General features: G+C 47.8%; 1 protein-coding gene across 1 annotated transcript in view; it reads right to left on the bottom strand.

The window, feature by feature from the left end:
* RANBP10 (RAN binding protein 10) overlaps window positions 1–14443 on the bottom strand; it is a 60908-nt gene that overhangs the window by 26253 nt on the left and 20212 nt on the right. The window contains exon 3 of the mRNA XM_027516219.1: window positions 13760–13812. Within this exon, the coding sequence (XP_027372020.1) occupies window positions 13760–13812 (53 nt within the window). The remainder of the gene's footprint in view (window positions 1–13759; window positions 13813–14443) is intronic.

The following is a 14443-nucleotide window of genomic DNA, read 5'->3' as shown; positions in this document are numbered from 1 at the left end:
CACAATAGGGACAGCACTGTGACAGTGAGTGCCACCCAACTAACCATTCTTCCCTCTCCAAAAGGAAAGAACTCTGTCCCTCCCACAGAGAATGGATGGGTCGCCAGGCTGGCACCCACACAGAAAAGCCTATCCCTGCCACGTCAGACACCTACCAGATGCCGGTGATGCAAGGAGAAGCCACGCCACATTCAGGCCAGAAGGCACAAGGCCCCAAGCGTCCCATTCTGATGCTCTGGCACCACCCACTTCCCTCTCCATCATTACCGGAGGGGAATTCCCAATCAGAGAGGTACGGGGGTGGCTGAGTACAAGGCTCATCATCTCGGCACTCCCAGATGCCATCCCTGGTTACAGTGACCTCGAGGTGGGCAACTCCCTCTAGGGGTGCCAGGAACTCCAGCGTGACTGCTCCAAGAGCCCCTCCGCCTGCCACTCCCATCTGCCAGGATATGTAGAGGGCTCAATCCCAGGGGAACTAGGAAGGGAGGGGACGCCTACTGCTGCATGGAGAGATTTCCACATCATCACCACATTAGCACCGAAGTGGGGAGTGGGGCTGGTGCTGTGCCTGCCTACCAGACTCTAGTCCTGGCCCACAAATGACCAACACACAGGCTCCAGCCCAGACCTCATAAACCAGCCTGAGCGATAGCCCCTAGGGCACCAAATCAGCCCTCTCTCCCCAACAAACAGATCCTGATCATCACTGGACTTTGAGATCAGGAAGCCTTGGGTCTGAATCCCAATTCTGTCACTTCTTAGCCCTCTGAGTTCCCCTGGCTGAACCCTTTCTGGGTTGACAATGGACATGGAAAACCAGCCTGCAGGAGGCACTCCCTGGCAAGCTTCCCTGCCCCCTCTCTCTTTACCACCAGCTCCCTGGTCAAGCCTGGGCACTTCACACTTCCTCTTTCTCCTGCCTTGAGGGAGTGAGCAGAAATGGAGCCAGCTTTCCTAACTCACAGCCCACCAAGGCAGCACCAGGCCGGCTCCACTCTTACTGGTCCCCGGCTTCCTGGGTAGGTCACCTGGCCCTCAGAGCACTTGGCCATGCTACTCGTAGGGTTGGCTACCGAGGGAAGGCACTGGGCTGGCTTGGCCAGGGTGCTTCTGAAACCTGGGGTTGCTGTGGGGGGAGCACAAATGTCTTAGGAGATCCCCTGGCAGAGCTGCTTCTCAAGCATGGTCACTCACTCAGGGTCAGCCATCCCCGGAAATCCATCAGATAATTGTTCTTCCGATAACCTCAAATATCTTAAAAAATCTGATGGGGCCCGTAGCCTGGAGCAGGTCAACAACGGATAATGGGAAAGCGAAAGAGATTTTCTCATTCAGCAAACTCTGTGAGGGTAGCATCAGAGAAGCCTCATCACAGTGCTCACAAGACTGTTACCCCAAGCTCTAGGAACCTTAACATCAAGAACAGGACCAACACAAGCCTCAGGTGATGACTCTGACAGCTCCAGACTAAAGGGGCCAGAGGGGCCCTGGAGGGTCTTGTCTTTACGGTGGCTCAACACGAAGACCAAGGCAAAGCAGGCAGGAGGAAAGGCTGTCTCTGCAGACAGCTGTGACTCTAGGAGTCTGTCCTCGTAGGGGCACCCAGGCCCTCCACTGAGGTAGATCTAGGTGTCAGCTGAAGCCCTGGGCAGGCTGAGTGACTATGCAGCCAGCACCTGCATGTGAACGGGCCTTCCATGGGTCGTATCTACCCTCAGAAACAGATACCCAATCACCAGGAGAGGTGCAGGGACAGCCAGGATAGGTGGGTCTAGACAGGACATGGCTCAAGTGGCATGGGGAACATTTGGCAGGGCTACCTGCCCACACCTCAGGCTCCCAGAGGACAAGCCAGGTCTCTCATCCATGCTGAATCAGGCTAAGGAAAGGGGTGACCATCTCCCCCTAAGCTGAGGCGCAACCTCAGCTCCCTGGCCTTGGTATCTCTCCTCTGGGGTTGGGTTTGGCTTGCCCTTCTTGCCACTAAGCTCCTCCCAAACATCTGGGCAAAGTCACTGGACAGATGACCCGTGGTAAAGTAAGCGCCTGTGACGTCCTGCACCTGCTGCCAGATCCTGAGAAGTGGGCATGGGTAAAAGCCTTCCCCAAAGAAGGCCCAGTGTGACACTGTACTACTTCCAGGAGCCCTACATCCAGACTTCTTCGACCCAGTGCTAAGGAGGCAGCAAGAGGTTGACCAGTAACTGGTCCCACTCAGCTCTTCCCTCATGTGGCCCCGGTCTCCAGCCACGATAGACGACACTTGATAATCTCTGTTTTCAGAGACTGACAAACTCAGGTTTCAGAACTGGCTCTTCTGCTGTTGATGAAACCTTTTGTCTCAAAGGACTTAACTTGCCCTGAAAAACACAGCCTTCAATCCAGAATTTTTACTTCTGTGCTACAGAGAGGTGGCAGCTAGTATCTGGAAGAAGAGCAGGGCACTGTAGACTAGAAATCCCCAGGCCCAGGAATAACTTACTTGTTACTTAGTTGAGGGAAGAAAGGCCCATGCAAAAGGACCACGGGTTTAACTGGCCGCGGGGCCAAGGGCATCGCCGGCCCAGGCAAGGGCTGCAGGGAAACAGAGGGCTCTGACACAGAACAAGCTCCACAGGAGGGACTGAGGAAGGCCCTGCGGCACCAACACCATTAACTCCAGTGAACCACCAGGAGTTTAGACCACCCTCTGCCTGGACTGCCCAGTGGAAGCTATTGCCAGAGCTCCAAGGTCCCTAGGTTTCTCTCCCTCCACTCCCGCCGGGGTCATTTCCCAAGGATACCTCAAAGACGGAACAGAATAAGAAAGGCAGCAAGGGGACGAGACACACCCAGCACAGACACCCCAACCTATCTTCCCACAGCCCTGGTCCTGGGAGCTACTCCAGTGGCTTCAGGGGGCCCCCCTGGCTGTCCTCCTTCCCCAGGCCAGGCTGCCTCGAAGCACCCAGAGGCATGAACACAGGACCAGCACCCTCCAGCTTCTTCGCTTCACCAGCCTCAAGGGATACTCGCTGGGGAGGCTTGCATGGTGTCTACCATCAAGCCCAGGTTCTTGAGGCCTGTTCCCAGGGGCGTTGCTGGCATTAGGAGGGGTATCCCAGATGCCCAGGGGCACCCTGATGATTCAACCCACCCAGTGGGAGAGATGTATGACTTCCCCACGGAAGGGACTGAGCAGCCCCAGGGCAGACCCCTGGGAAATAATGCAGATCCTGGGGTAAAACATGCTCCAAAGACAGGTGGTTATCAATGGTGAATCCGAAGGGGGCTCATGAGCTGTGGGGAACAAGGATCTCAGCCCACATGGAGGGAGACAGAAGGAGCCCCCCATGTGGTGGGTACAGACAAACAGCATTTATAGCCTACTGAAAACCCACCTCTGTGCCACCTGCACAAAGCCACTTGCTATTGCTACCTGCTCTGAGCAGACACCTTCCCCTGTGTATCTTCAGGAGCACAGAGAGGAAGGATGTCCAGCACTCTGTTATTTGTTGCTGTACCCTAGCACCTGCCCTCAGGAACCTGACATGGACCCTCATTGGTCTGTCCTGATCTCTGCTATCTGCTGCTGCTTTCCCATGGCACACGCAGATATGAAATATCAGCGGTGTGCAGAAGGTGTCCCGCCCAGGAGAAGCAGGGACGGAACACTCCCAGGGGTGTGCTTAGATAGCCCACTCTGATAGCCCACTGATAGCCCACTCTGAGTAAGGAATGGGCGTAGTAAGGTCAGCTCCAGGGAGAGGAAAAGATGCTCACTGGAACCCGAGGATAGTGTGGAACAAGCAGACAGTCCCTCCGCCACCCCCCTCCTCTTGCACTACGCCCTCTCCTCTCACCCCCACCAAGTCCTGGCTGCCAGGTACCACCTGCTTCAGGAGATACACCCCCATCCCCAACTCCCAGCTGCGGTTCTTCCAGTTGCTTCTTTTCCAACATTTCAAGGAAAGGATGCCCCAGTGGGCCTGGGCTCTCCTTTGAGGGATTGTAATGATGAAGGTAATAGATGCTACCCCAAGAGAACATCTGCCTCCTCCACAGAAACGGCAAGGAGGAAATGATTAGTTGTCCAGCTTGCTGCAGACGAGGCTGCCTAGTAACACAGCCTAGTCTCCCCGGCCCTGTCTGAGGTACGAGACACAGAAGGAAGATCTGTCCTAGCCTAGCCTCCTTCAAAGCACCTGAGCCTGGGAGGAGCCCAAATCCCCTCTACCCACGCCCCTGACTTTCTTCCTGCTTCTCCAACCCAGGGATCCCAGCCCACATGCTCTGCTGCCAGCTCAACAACGGAAGGGTGGGGCCACAGGTACACTCACCTGCCCACAGACCATCCTGACTGGCGTCAAAACCATTTAGCCAAGAGTTCTGAGAGTCTTTTTTTGGCCACACCTGTTCCTTGGTTCACACTTAAGGAGGCCAAAAACACCTTACAAAAGATAAACATCAAAACTTCGACATCTTCCATCAGAAACCTTTGACTATACAAGCTACAACATGCCCATATGTTCCTGGGAAAAGACTGAACACCAGGCCTCATTCGAGAGGCGCTCTCTGTTTACCACCTGCTCCCAGGGCCAAATGAGACCCCAGGGTGGCTACCCTCTACCCCCCGACAGCCTCAGAGGCAAACATGTCCTCCCTGAGCTAGTACAGGAAAACCTGTAAGAAAACACTGAAAACATCAACATCCTGACTTTGGTTGCTATCCATCTTCATTCTCTATAATTCAACTCCAGCTAATGCACTAAACATATCTACTTAAATACAGAAAACACAACACTGGAGAGAAAATGTCGTTTAGAGTACACCTAACTCCACTCTGATGCACAAACACCCATTAAAGAATTTTAAATGTATACGTACTTTCTTCCTCAGACAGGAAAAAAATCGATAACAATAAGCTAACACTTGTGAATCCCCTTTTCCTGTGTCAGGCACTGTTCTAAGCACTTTAAGCACTCAATCCCCATAATCATCCCATATATGAGTTAAGTACTAGTATCACGTCCCATTTACATATGAGGAAACTGAGACCCAGAGCAGTTAGGTGACTTGCTCCAGGAAACACAGCTGCCAGGATACAAATACAGCATGACTCCGGAGTCATGTTCTCAGCCATTGAGCTACACTGATCCAGAAGCCAACCACAACCCGAGGGTTGGCTTCCTCACATGAGCAAAAGAGAGCCAGTAGCTGGTTCAACCATACTGAGCCCCGACACACAGGAAAGGGTAGACAGTCAACCCCCATGCACAATCAGTGCCACGACAGGGCAGTGCAGGGAGGCTGAGCTCCAGATGAAGGCTTCTAGCCCAAGACAGGCTGCAGGCCAGGGGGACTTGACTCAACAATGGTTCCAGAACCACACTTGGCTTACTGCGCCAGTGCATTGAGGCAAAGCCCAGGGAGATTCAGAAATGGCCTGCTCCCACAGCCTAAGGACATCTGTCTCACTCTGGGAAAGCTGCTATAAAAAGATGTGACCCAGTCCCAAGGAGTTCACAATCCAGAAAGGATACTGGGAAAATGGGAAGGAATCACATGGAGCAAGGTGGTGTCACCAGAGATGCAATTAGGGCTGAAGGGATCGGGAAGACTGCACGAAAGCTCACAAGCAAGGAGGACACCTCCAGGGCAAGGAGGACATCAGCCAAGGGGCAGAGAAGGAAATGTTTGCAGGGTGTTTGGGGTCCCACACAGACCTGCTGGTATGCAGCGTGTGTGGAGGGTAAAGGCGGCAGAAAGAGGTGAGCAGGGCCCACAACACCTGTGTCTGATGGAAAGAGGGGGGTGTCAGAGGTCCAAAGCAGGCAAGGGACAGAGTGTACAAGGGGAACAGAGAACAGAGGCCCAAGGCAGAGAGATTAATCAGGAGGCCATGAAAACAGCCCAGTGGAGAAGCTATAGAGGCTGGAGGTGCAGTGGAGGAAGAATAGAGAGGAAGGCCAGACTAAAGAGATGCTTAAGAGCAGTAGAACCATGGGATGAGGGAAAAGGAGGAAGGATCCTACTTAGGGGCCAGGGTGGACAGTGACTGTCAACAGAGACTGGGAACACATGAGGATCTGCGTTTTGCAGGAAGATAAACCTCACTCTGGGGCAAGCAGGTTCACTGTCTACTAGACCTTAAGCAAAACGCTGAGGATTCTGGAAGTGCAATCTGCTCAGAGTGGAGAAAGGAGTGAGTTGTACACTCTTGCCTGGAGGGCCCTTCAGCTGCCCCTTCATTAAACTTTCAGGACCTGGCAAAGCACCATCAACCATTCAGGGGCCACAGAGAGTCTGCTGGGTCCCTCAACGAAGGAGAAAATTGCCTCCACCGTCTCCATACCCACGTCACCCAGCTATTATAAGTTCTAATCAAGAATAAGACCCAGATGGGAATGCCCTGGAAATCCAGTGGTTAGAACTCGTGGTAAGTGCTTTCACTGCAATGGCCTAGGTTTGATCCCTGGTCTGGGAAAAGAGATCCCACATGCTGCACAGTCCAGACAAAAGAAAAGAATGAAAGAGACTCCCATGGTGGTCTAAAGGCTGAGACTCCACGCTCCCAATGCAGGGGGCCTGGGTTCGATCCCTGGTCAGGGAACTGGATCCCACATGCCTCAACTAAGACTTCATAGGCTGGATCCCACATGCTGCAAGGAAGACCTGGGGCAGCCAGACCAATAAAAATAAATATAAAAGAATAAAAGAAAAGACAGTCTAGTGTGCGCGCATGTGTGCGCACACACACACACACACACACACACACACACACACACACAGGACTACTACTCAGCCATGAAAAAGAACAAAATAATGCCATTTGCAGCATGAGATCATCATGCTAAGTGAAGTCAGAAAGACAAACATCATATGACATGACCTAAATGTGGAATCTAAAATATGATACAAATGAGTTTATTTACAAAATAGAAACAGATTCACAGACATAAAGAACAAACTTTCAATTACCAAAGGGGAAAGGAGGGATAAGGGAAGGGATAAATTAGGACTTTGGGACTAGGAAATACAAACTACTACATATAAAATAAACACGGTCCTACTGTATAGCACAAGGATTTATATTTAATATCTTATAATAAATCATAATAAGAAAGAATATGAAAAAAGAAAAAAAAAAAGACAACCTAAATAAGGGGAAAAAATGGCAAATCATGTCACTGACAAGAAACTTATATCCTGAACATATAAAGAACTCTTACAACTCAATAATAAAAAGATTAATAACCCAACTTAAAAACAGTCAAGTCACATTGTGTGGCAAAAAAAAAAAAAAAAGCAGAAGATATTTAATAGATGTTTCTCCAAGGAAGATAGATAAATGGTCACTAAGCACACGAAGAGAGGCTTGATATTACTAGTCAGGGAAATGAAATGAAAAGCACAATGAGACACCACTTCATACCCACTGGGGCTGCTGTTTGTAAATGGCCCAGTCGTGTCTGACTCTTTGCAACTCCATGGACTGTAGCCCACCAGGCTTCTCTGTCCATGTAATTTTCCAGGCAAGAATACTGGAGTGGGGTTGCCGTTTCCTACTCCAGGGGATCTTCTCGACTCAGGGATCAAACCCAAGTTTCTTGTGTCTCCTGCACTGGCAGGCATTCTTTACCATGAGCACCACCTGGGAAGCCTCATACCCAATAGGGTGGCTGTAATCAAAAAGTCTGGACAAGGCAATGGCACCCCACTCCAGTACTCTTGCCTGGAAAATCCCATGGACGGAGGAGCCTGGTAGGCTATAGTCCACGGGGCCGCTAAGAGTCGGACACGACTGAGTGACTTCACTTTCACTTTTCATTTTCATGCACTGGAGAAGGAAATGGCAACCCACTCCAGTGTTCTTGCCTGGAGAATCCCAGGGACAGAGAAGCATGGTGGGCTTCCGTCTATTGGGTCACACAGAGTCAGACACGACTGATGCGACTTAGCAGCAGCAGCAGCAGCAATCAAAAAGTCAGATAATTACAAGTGTTGGCAAAGATATGGAGAAATCAACCCTTATACACAGGCTAATGGGAATGTAAATGGGGCAGCCACCATGGCAATCAGTGGTAGTTCCTCAAATGACTAAACAGTATTACCATATGACCCAGCATTTCTACACCTACGTATACTCAAGAGAAATAAAAACACATGTCTGCGCAACAGCTTGTATACAAGTGTTTATAAAAGCATCAATTATAACAGCCAAAATACAGAAACGATCCAAATGACCATCAACAGATGCATGGATAAGCAAAATGTGATATGTCCATACAACAGAGTATTATTCTACCAGAGGAAGGAATGAAGCTCTGATATATACTACAGTGTAGATGAACCTCGAAAACATTATGCTAACTGAAAGAAGCCAGTCACAAAAGGCCACATATTATGTATAATGATTCCATTGGTATGAAATCTCCAGAACAGGAAAAGTTCATGGAGACAGAAAGTATATCAGTGGTTTCCAGAGGCCAGAAGGAGGGAAAATCCAGGAATGACTATTAATGGGTATGGAGTTTTTATACGGGATGGTGAAAATAATCTGGAATTAGATAGTAGTGATGGTAGCACAACTTTGTAACTATACTAAAACCATCGAATTGTATACTTCAGAGGAGTGAATTTTATTGGATGTTAATTATATCTCAATTTAAAACTACACAGAAAAATGAGACTGATAACAGTAATTGTTCTTTTTTACTAATTAACAAAATGGATTCAATTAATCTAAAAGATCAATCATGAAAATGTTTTTAGGTTCTGATAACAGTAATCACAGTCATTTTCCTATAAATTAAGAGAACCAGATGGGCAAAGCAGAATACACTAAAAGCAATGCCACTGGAAACAAGCTGCTACTTGAACCAGCTAACAAGAGAGGAAGAGGACACAAAAAATGTGTCCCCAAAGAGCAACTGGCACTGATAAATTATTCTAAACTTGCAAACAGAAAATAATCTACATGTACAGCAACGAAAATAAGGAACCCCTCCCAAAGACCTAGTAGGATTCTTCTCAAATAAACCAGATACATTGAGTTACCTCAGTATACACTCATAGGCATTTATAAATTTAACTGTCCACTTCTAATGAAATGTTTCCAGTTCAATATTTTAGGACAAGGAAAGGAAGTTTTTGGTTTTTTTTTTATTAAACCATAATCTACCACCTCCTGAAGCTCCCTGGCATGCCTGAGCTCTTACAGTTCCTACTGCTCAAGATCCCTGGTCTAGCCTTGACCCCATCTAGAAGGCCTCCTCTAAATTAGGTACTCCTGAACTAGCAAATCTGATTGCATCTTGCCTCTGCTTAAAACACTCCTGCAACTCAGCCATAAAAAAAGAACAAAATAATGCCATTTGCAGCACCACAGATGAACCAAAAGACTGTCATACTGAGTGAAGTAAGTTAGACACAGAAAGATAAACATCATGTTACCACTTATATATGGAATCTAAAAAAAAAAAAAAAAGAGTATGGACTTCGCTGGTGGTCCAGTGGTTAAGACTCTGCATTCCCAATGCAGGGAACACAGGTTCAATCCCTGAGCGGGGAACTAAGATCCCACATTCCACACGGATGCCAAAAAAGGGGTCGGGGAATAAAGCAATAAAATACAAAGGATACAAATGAATTCATTTACAAAACAGAAGTAAAGTCACAGACAGAAAACAAACTTATGGCTACTAGGTGATAAGGCGGGGGAGGGATAAATTGGGAGACTGGGACTAACTACTGTACACGACTATATGTATAATAGATAAATAATAAGAACCTGCTGTGGGAAGGGGGTTCAGGAGGGAGGGGACTCATGTATGCTTATGGCCGATTCATGCTGCTGCTGCTGCCAAGTCGCTTCAGTCGTGTCCGACTCTGCACGACCCCATAGACGGCAGCCCACCAGGCTCCCCTGTCCCTGGGATTCTCTAGGCAAGAACACTGGAGTGGGTTGCCATTTCCTTCTCCAAGGCATGAAAGTGAAAAGTGAAAGTGAAGTCGCTCAGTCATGACCGACTCTTAGCGACCTCACGGACTGCAGCCTACCAGGCTTCCCCATCCATGGGATTTTCCAGGCAGGAGTACTGGAGTGGGGTGCCATTGCCTTCTCCATGATTCATGCTGGTGTACGGCAAAAACCACCACAATACTGTAAAGTAATTATCCTCCAATTAAAATAATTAAAAAAAAAAAAAACAACTTGCTGTATAGCACAGGGAACTCTACTCGGTACTCTGTAATGGCCTATATGGGAAAAGAATCTTAAAAAAAAAAGAGTGGCTGTACGTACAACTGATTCACTGTGCTATACACCCGAAACTAACACACCATTGTAAATCAAGTACACTGCAAAAAAAAAACAAAAAACAACAGTCCTGCAGCCCCCACTGCTTATATACATAAAAGTCTAGGCCCCTTGCCATAGTAATAAGACTCTTCCCTCAACTAGCTCATCCTGACTGTTCCCAGGAAACCATCCCATCACAGCAGACAACTTAAGAGACCCACTCACAGGCCCCATAGAATCACTGCCCAAAACCAACTGGCAAACTCCTACTGCTGCTGCTACTGATGCTGCTGCTAAGTCGCTTCAGTCGTGTCCGACTCTGTACGACCCCATAGACGGAAGCCCACCAGGCTCCCCTGTCCCTGGGAATCTCCAGGCAAGAACACTGGAGTGCGTTGCCATTTCCTTCTCCAATGCATGAAAATGAAAAGTGAAAGGGAAGTCGCTCAGTTCTGTCTGACTCTTAGCGACCCCATGGACTGCAGCCTACCAGGCTCTGCCATCCATGGGATTTTCCAGGCAACCAGGGTGAGACAGCGCTTCACACTGTTGCACAACCATAATCATCCCTACCACCACCCTCCACTAAGTACACCTGAATCTATCAAGAGATACATCACCCCTCTAACATCTCATCTGGAGTTAACACCAAAGTCTGAAATTCTAGACACAGCTAAGGCCACCACCATCGCTCCCCTCCCACCAACCATACATCTAAATGGTCCAAATAGCCTTCATCTCAACCAATGGCCTCTTAGAAATGAGAAGAATCTGGCAGGAAGGTTTTAACTACTATCATCCTCCATCTCTCACTTCACCACCAAAATACATGCAAGTAATTTCAGGTATAACCATTTTTGAATGATGATTCTTCTGGTTTTGGAGAACATATGCTCATCACATACACACACACACACACACACATACACATACACACACACACACACACACAAAGTGACCCCAGAAAATGGAAAGCACTAAAGGGGATTCCGATCTTCCAAACACAGCACTGAGGTGAACAGTGGCAGGCCCCCATCATTCCTGAGCAGTGAGGGGGTGTCTCCCCTCTGTCCCTACATCTGTCCTGTGCTAGGTCTGCCCAGCCACTCAGCCAGTCCTACATCCAGGAAAGCCAGAGGCATCCATCATTCCTAGGGTGCATCCCTACCTAGATGCAACCTGATTCCTAGTTTCCACCTTACGGAACAATCAGGGAGATGATCAGATATGGCAGGAAGGAAAACCCTCAGGAGCTGGCAGGCAGAGTGAAAACGAAGACAGGTGCCATATGCATAGAACACAGAGGCTCCTTTCTCTTGCCAAAAGACAGATGCACCAGTGAGGTTGTAAACAAGGCGCTAGCCCTCCTGATGTGTTAGTGTGGGAACTAACACCTTATCCACTGTCCCCAAGCCCCTTCTCCCTAGTCACCTCCAGCGCCCAGGCAGAGTCTGACTTCACAACAACATTGCATTACAATGTCAAAGCATGTGACCCTCAGCTAACCTCTAAGCAGCCCAGAGGGGTCAAAAGCCCCATCTTATGAACAAGACAAAGAGACTAAGTCAGCTCCACACGGCTCCATCTCAAGAGTTTCAGGTCAGTTCAGCATCCCTTGAACCCCTTCTAACCTCATATGCTCCACTCCCTGGATCCTGAAGCCTTTGGCCATGTGAAAACGGTTCTTACTAAAGAAGGATGAATGTGTGGAACCCAGAACACCATGCTTTGCACATGGTAAAAGACCACATCCCGAGACCAGCTAAAAGACAGGCATGAGGACTTCTTGATGAAGGGGCTTTCGGTTATTTTAATTTTATTTATTTATTTTAAAACAGATAACATATTCACAAGAAAGAATATTTGAAAGCTTCAAAAGGGAAAAATTTTCTTCCCAGTCCTCTTCCCAGTCACCCTGATTTGAGGGACAGCCGATATTTTAAGTTTTTCTTTAACTTTCCAAAGATATTCTATGCATGTACAAACAGATATAGTGATGCACATTTTCCCCCTTTTTTTAAAAACATTTGGTAATATAATATACATTGTTTTATGCCTTATACTTTTTACTTAATAATACATCCCAGAGATTACTCCAAAGCAGTACCTGAAGAGGCTCCTCATTCTTTTCATGGCTGCACAGCATTCCTTCACAGAGATTAACAAAAATTCATTTAACCAGTGTTCAGAATTGCTTAAAGTCCCACTCAATAACAGATTATAGTAGTTATTTTTGTGTAATGAACCTATAAAAGCCTCTTTTCTCTGCAACCAAAGCCATGCAAAGGTTCAAGAGCACATTTAGTGCAAGACAAAGGTTAAGAATCAGTTTACCCTTGACGGGAAATTATCTTTCTAAGCTCCCTGTTCACAAAGAGGCAGAGCTATGACCACTGTAGATATATCTAGTCGGCCAAGGCTAGAATAACAAACATCACAGCTGCACGCTGCACAAAGAGGCCAAACATGCCACACACATTCTGATTAATACTAAACGCCACTTTTGCTCAGATTGAAGCCAATTTTTTTTAAAAGTCAGATTCCTGACAATTGTAATGCATCCTGAGCAAGTCAAGATTTCTAGTGCTTGAAAGGAGTCAATTAGGAAAAAAAAGCCTGAGTGATATTAAACACAGATTGGAAAAAAACTGGAAGGTTTAAGTGGTGTTCCCTCTTTGGAAAAAGCCAGCTGCCTTCTTTGTGTCAGAGGCACAAAAAGCAGAGAGGGCCTGGGCAAAACATGGGGACTCTGCCTGCCTACCTGACAGAGTCAGGGTAGTGTGCACCTTGTCACTTAGGCCACTCAAGCCAACAAATGAATTTGGGACCATCTTCTAGAATCCACTAGCTTCTGGTAGAGGCTTTTGTCCTCTCAACTGTGCCTAGCCCAGGCCTGGGCATGAGCTGCTGGGCAGAAAACAACTGAAAGGGCGCCTGGGTGGTTGAGGAGGCCCACCGGCAGGGCCCAGAGTGCTCCTTTATAAATCTGAGGTTGCTGACTGTAAGCTGAAGTGTCACGCACATCCTATTTATTAAGATACTGCCTCAACTGTCTTCCACGTGGGAGGTCCCTTAAGGCTTTGGCCATTAACATGGTAAAGTGAAAACAGGACCTAGGTTGATGGCTGCCTTCCTCTCCAAAATGCCAGAGTCCCAGACTGGTCAAGCAAAGGCCAATGGGAGTGAGGGCTACTGAGGCGTATCCCCACAGGGAGCAAGCTCAGGTCGCTTGGTTCTGACTGTAAACAGTTCAAATTCCATGAACGACAATCACTTGCCAGTTCATTTTTGGAATGGAAGCCCATGCCATCCCGGCCCAGTGGCTACCTTTTAGGATCCTCCACCCAATGGCTTGGCTTGGCGGGTAGGCAGCCAGCAAACAAAGTCCTCTCCAGCCTGCTGGCTGCCACCATGATTCTCATCACAGAATGGATCAAGAGACCAGGACAAATGTTCTCTTAGCCAGTGACTCACCAGGAAGTCTGTTCATGTTGACGCCTTGAGCTGAGAGTCCTATTCCCATGTACCTTTGAAAAAGCACACACACAAACATTTTGGTTAACAAATGGGTTACGCATCTCCCTTCTCAAATATTTCTTGGTAAAAGAAAAACAGGAAAAGCAATGAAGGCAGAGACTCCTTTAACACACTAGTGGATCTTGGAGAACCTTTGTATTTTGATTTTCTAATGGAAATCTCTCAATGCCTTAAGCAGCTGGAAAAACAGGAGGCAGTGTCTACAACCAGGAATCACTGGCTTCAGTTTCAGAGCAAAGTTTCCTGGAATCACTGCTTCCCGTCCTTTGGCTTCTGGCTCCCAGCTAAGGCAGTGGAATCTATTCCCAAGAAGTACCTAAAGTAAGTAGTTCAATCCTACGGAGTGTTTGGCAGAATAATGCAAGTTTAAGCCACAGGCACAAGCCACTCTTCAGCAAGAACCAAGACATGGAAAAAGTACAGCCAGCTGGATCCATATAGAGTCATAAATACCCCTCATTACACAGGGTTTCTTCTCTTTTTTTTTTTTTTTAGGGTTTCTTCTCTTGAGGTCTCCAAACTAACTACCCTGCCCCATACATTCACCAATGGCCTCTTTAATCATCCAAAGCTGAAGGTGACAGTGTGTGAGGCCACAGAGACCCACCCTCTACTCCTTCC

The sequence above is a fragment of the Bos indicus x Bos taurus genome, chromosome 18, assembly GCF_003369695.1.
Source record: "Bos indicus x Bos taurus breed Angus x Brahman F1 hybrid chromosome 18, Bos_hybrid_MaternalHap_v2.0, whole genome shotgun sequence".
Classification (NCBI taxonomy): Eukaryota; Metazoa; Chordata; class Mammalia; order Artiodactyla; family Bovidae; genus Bos; species Bos indicus x Bos taurus.
This window is presented reverse-complemented; position numbering and strand designations above follow the sequence as displayed.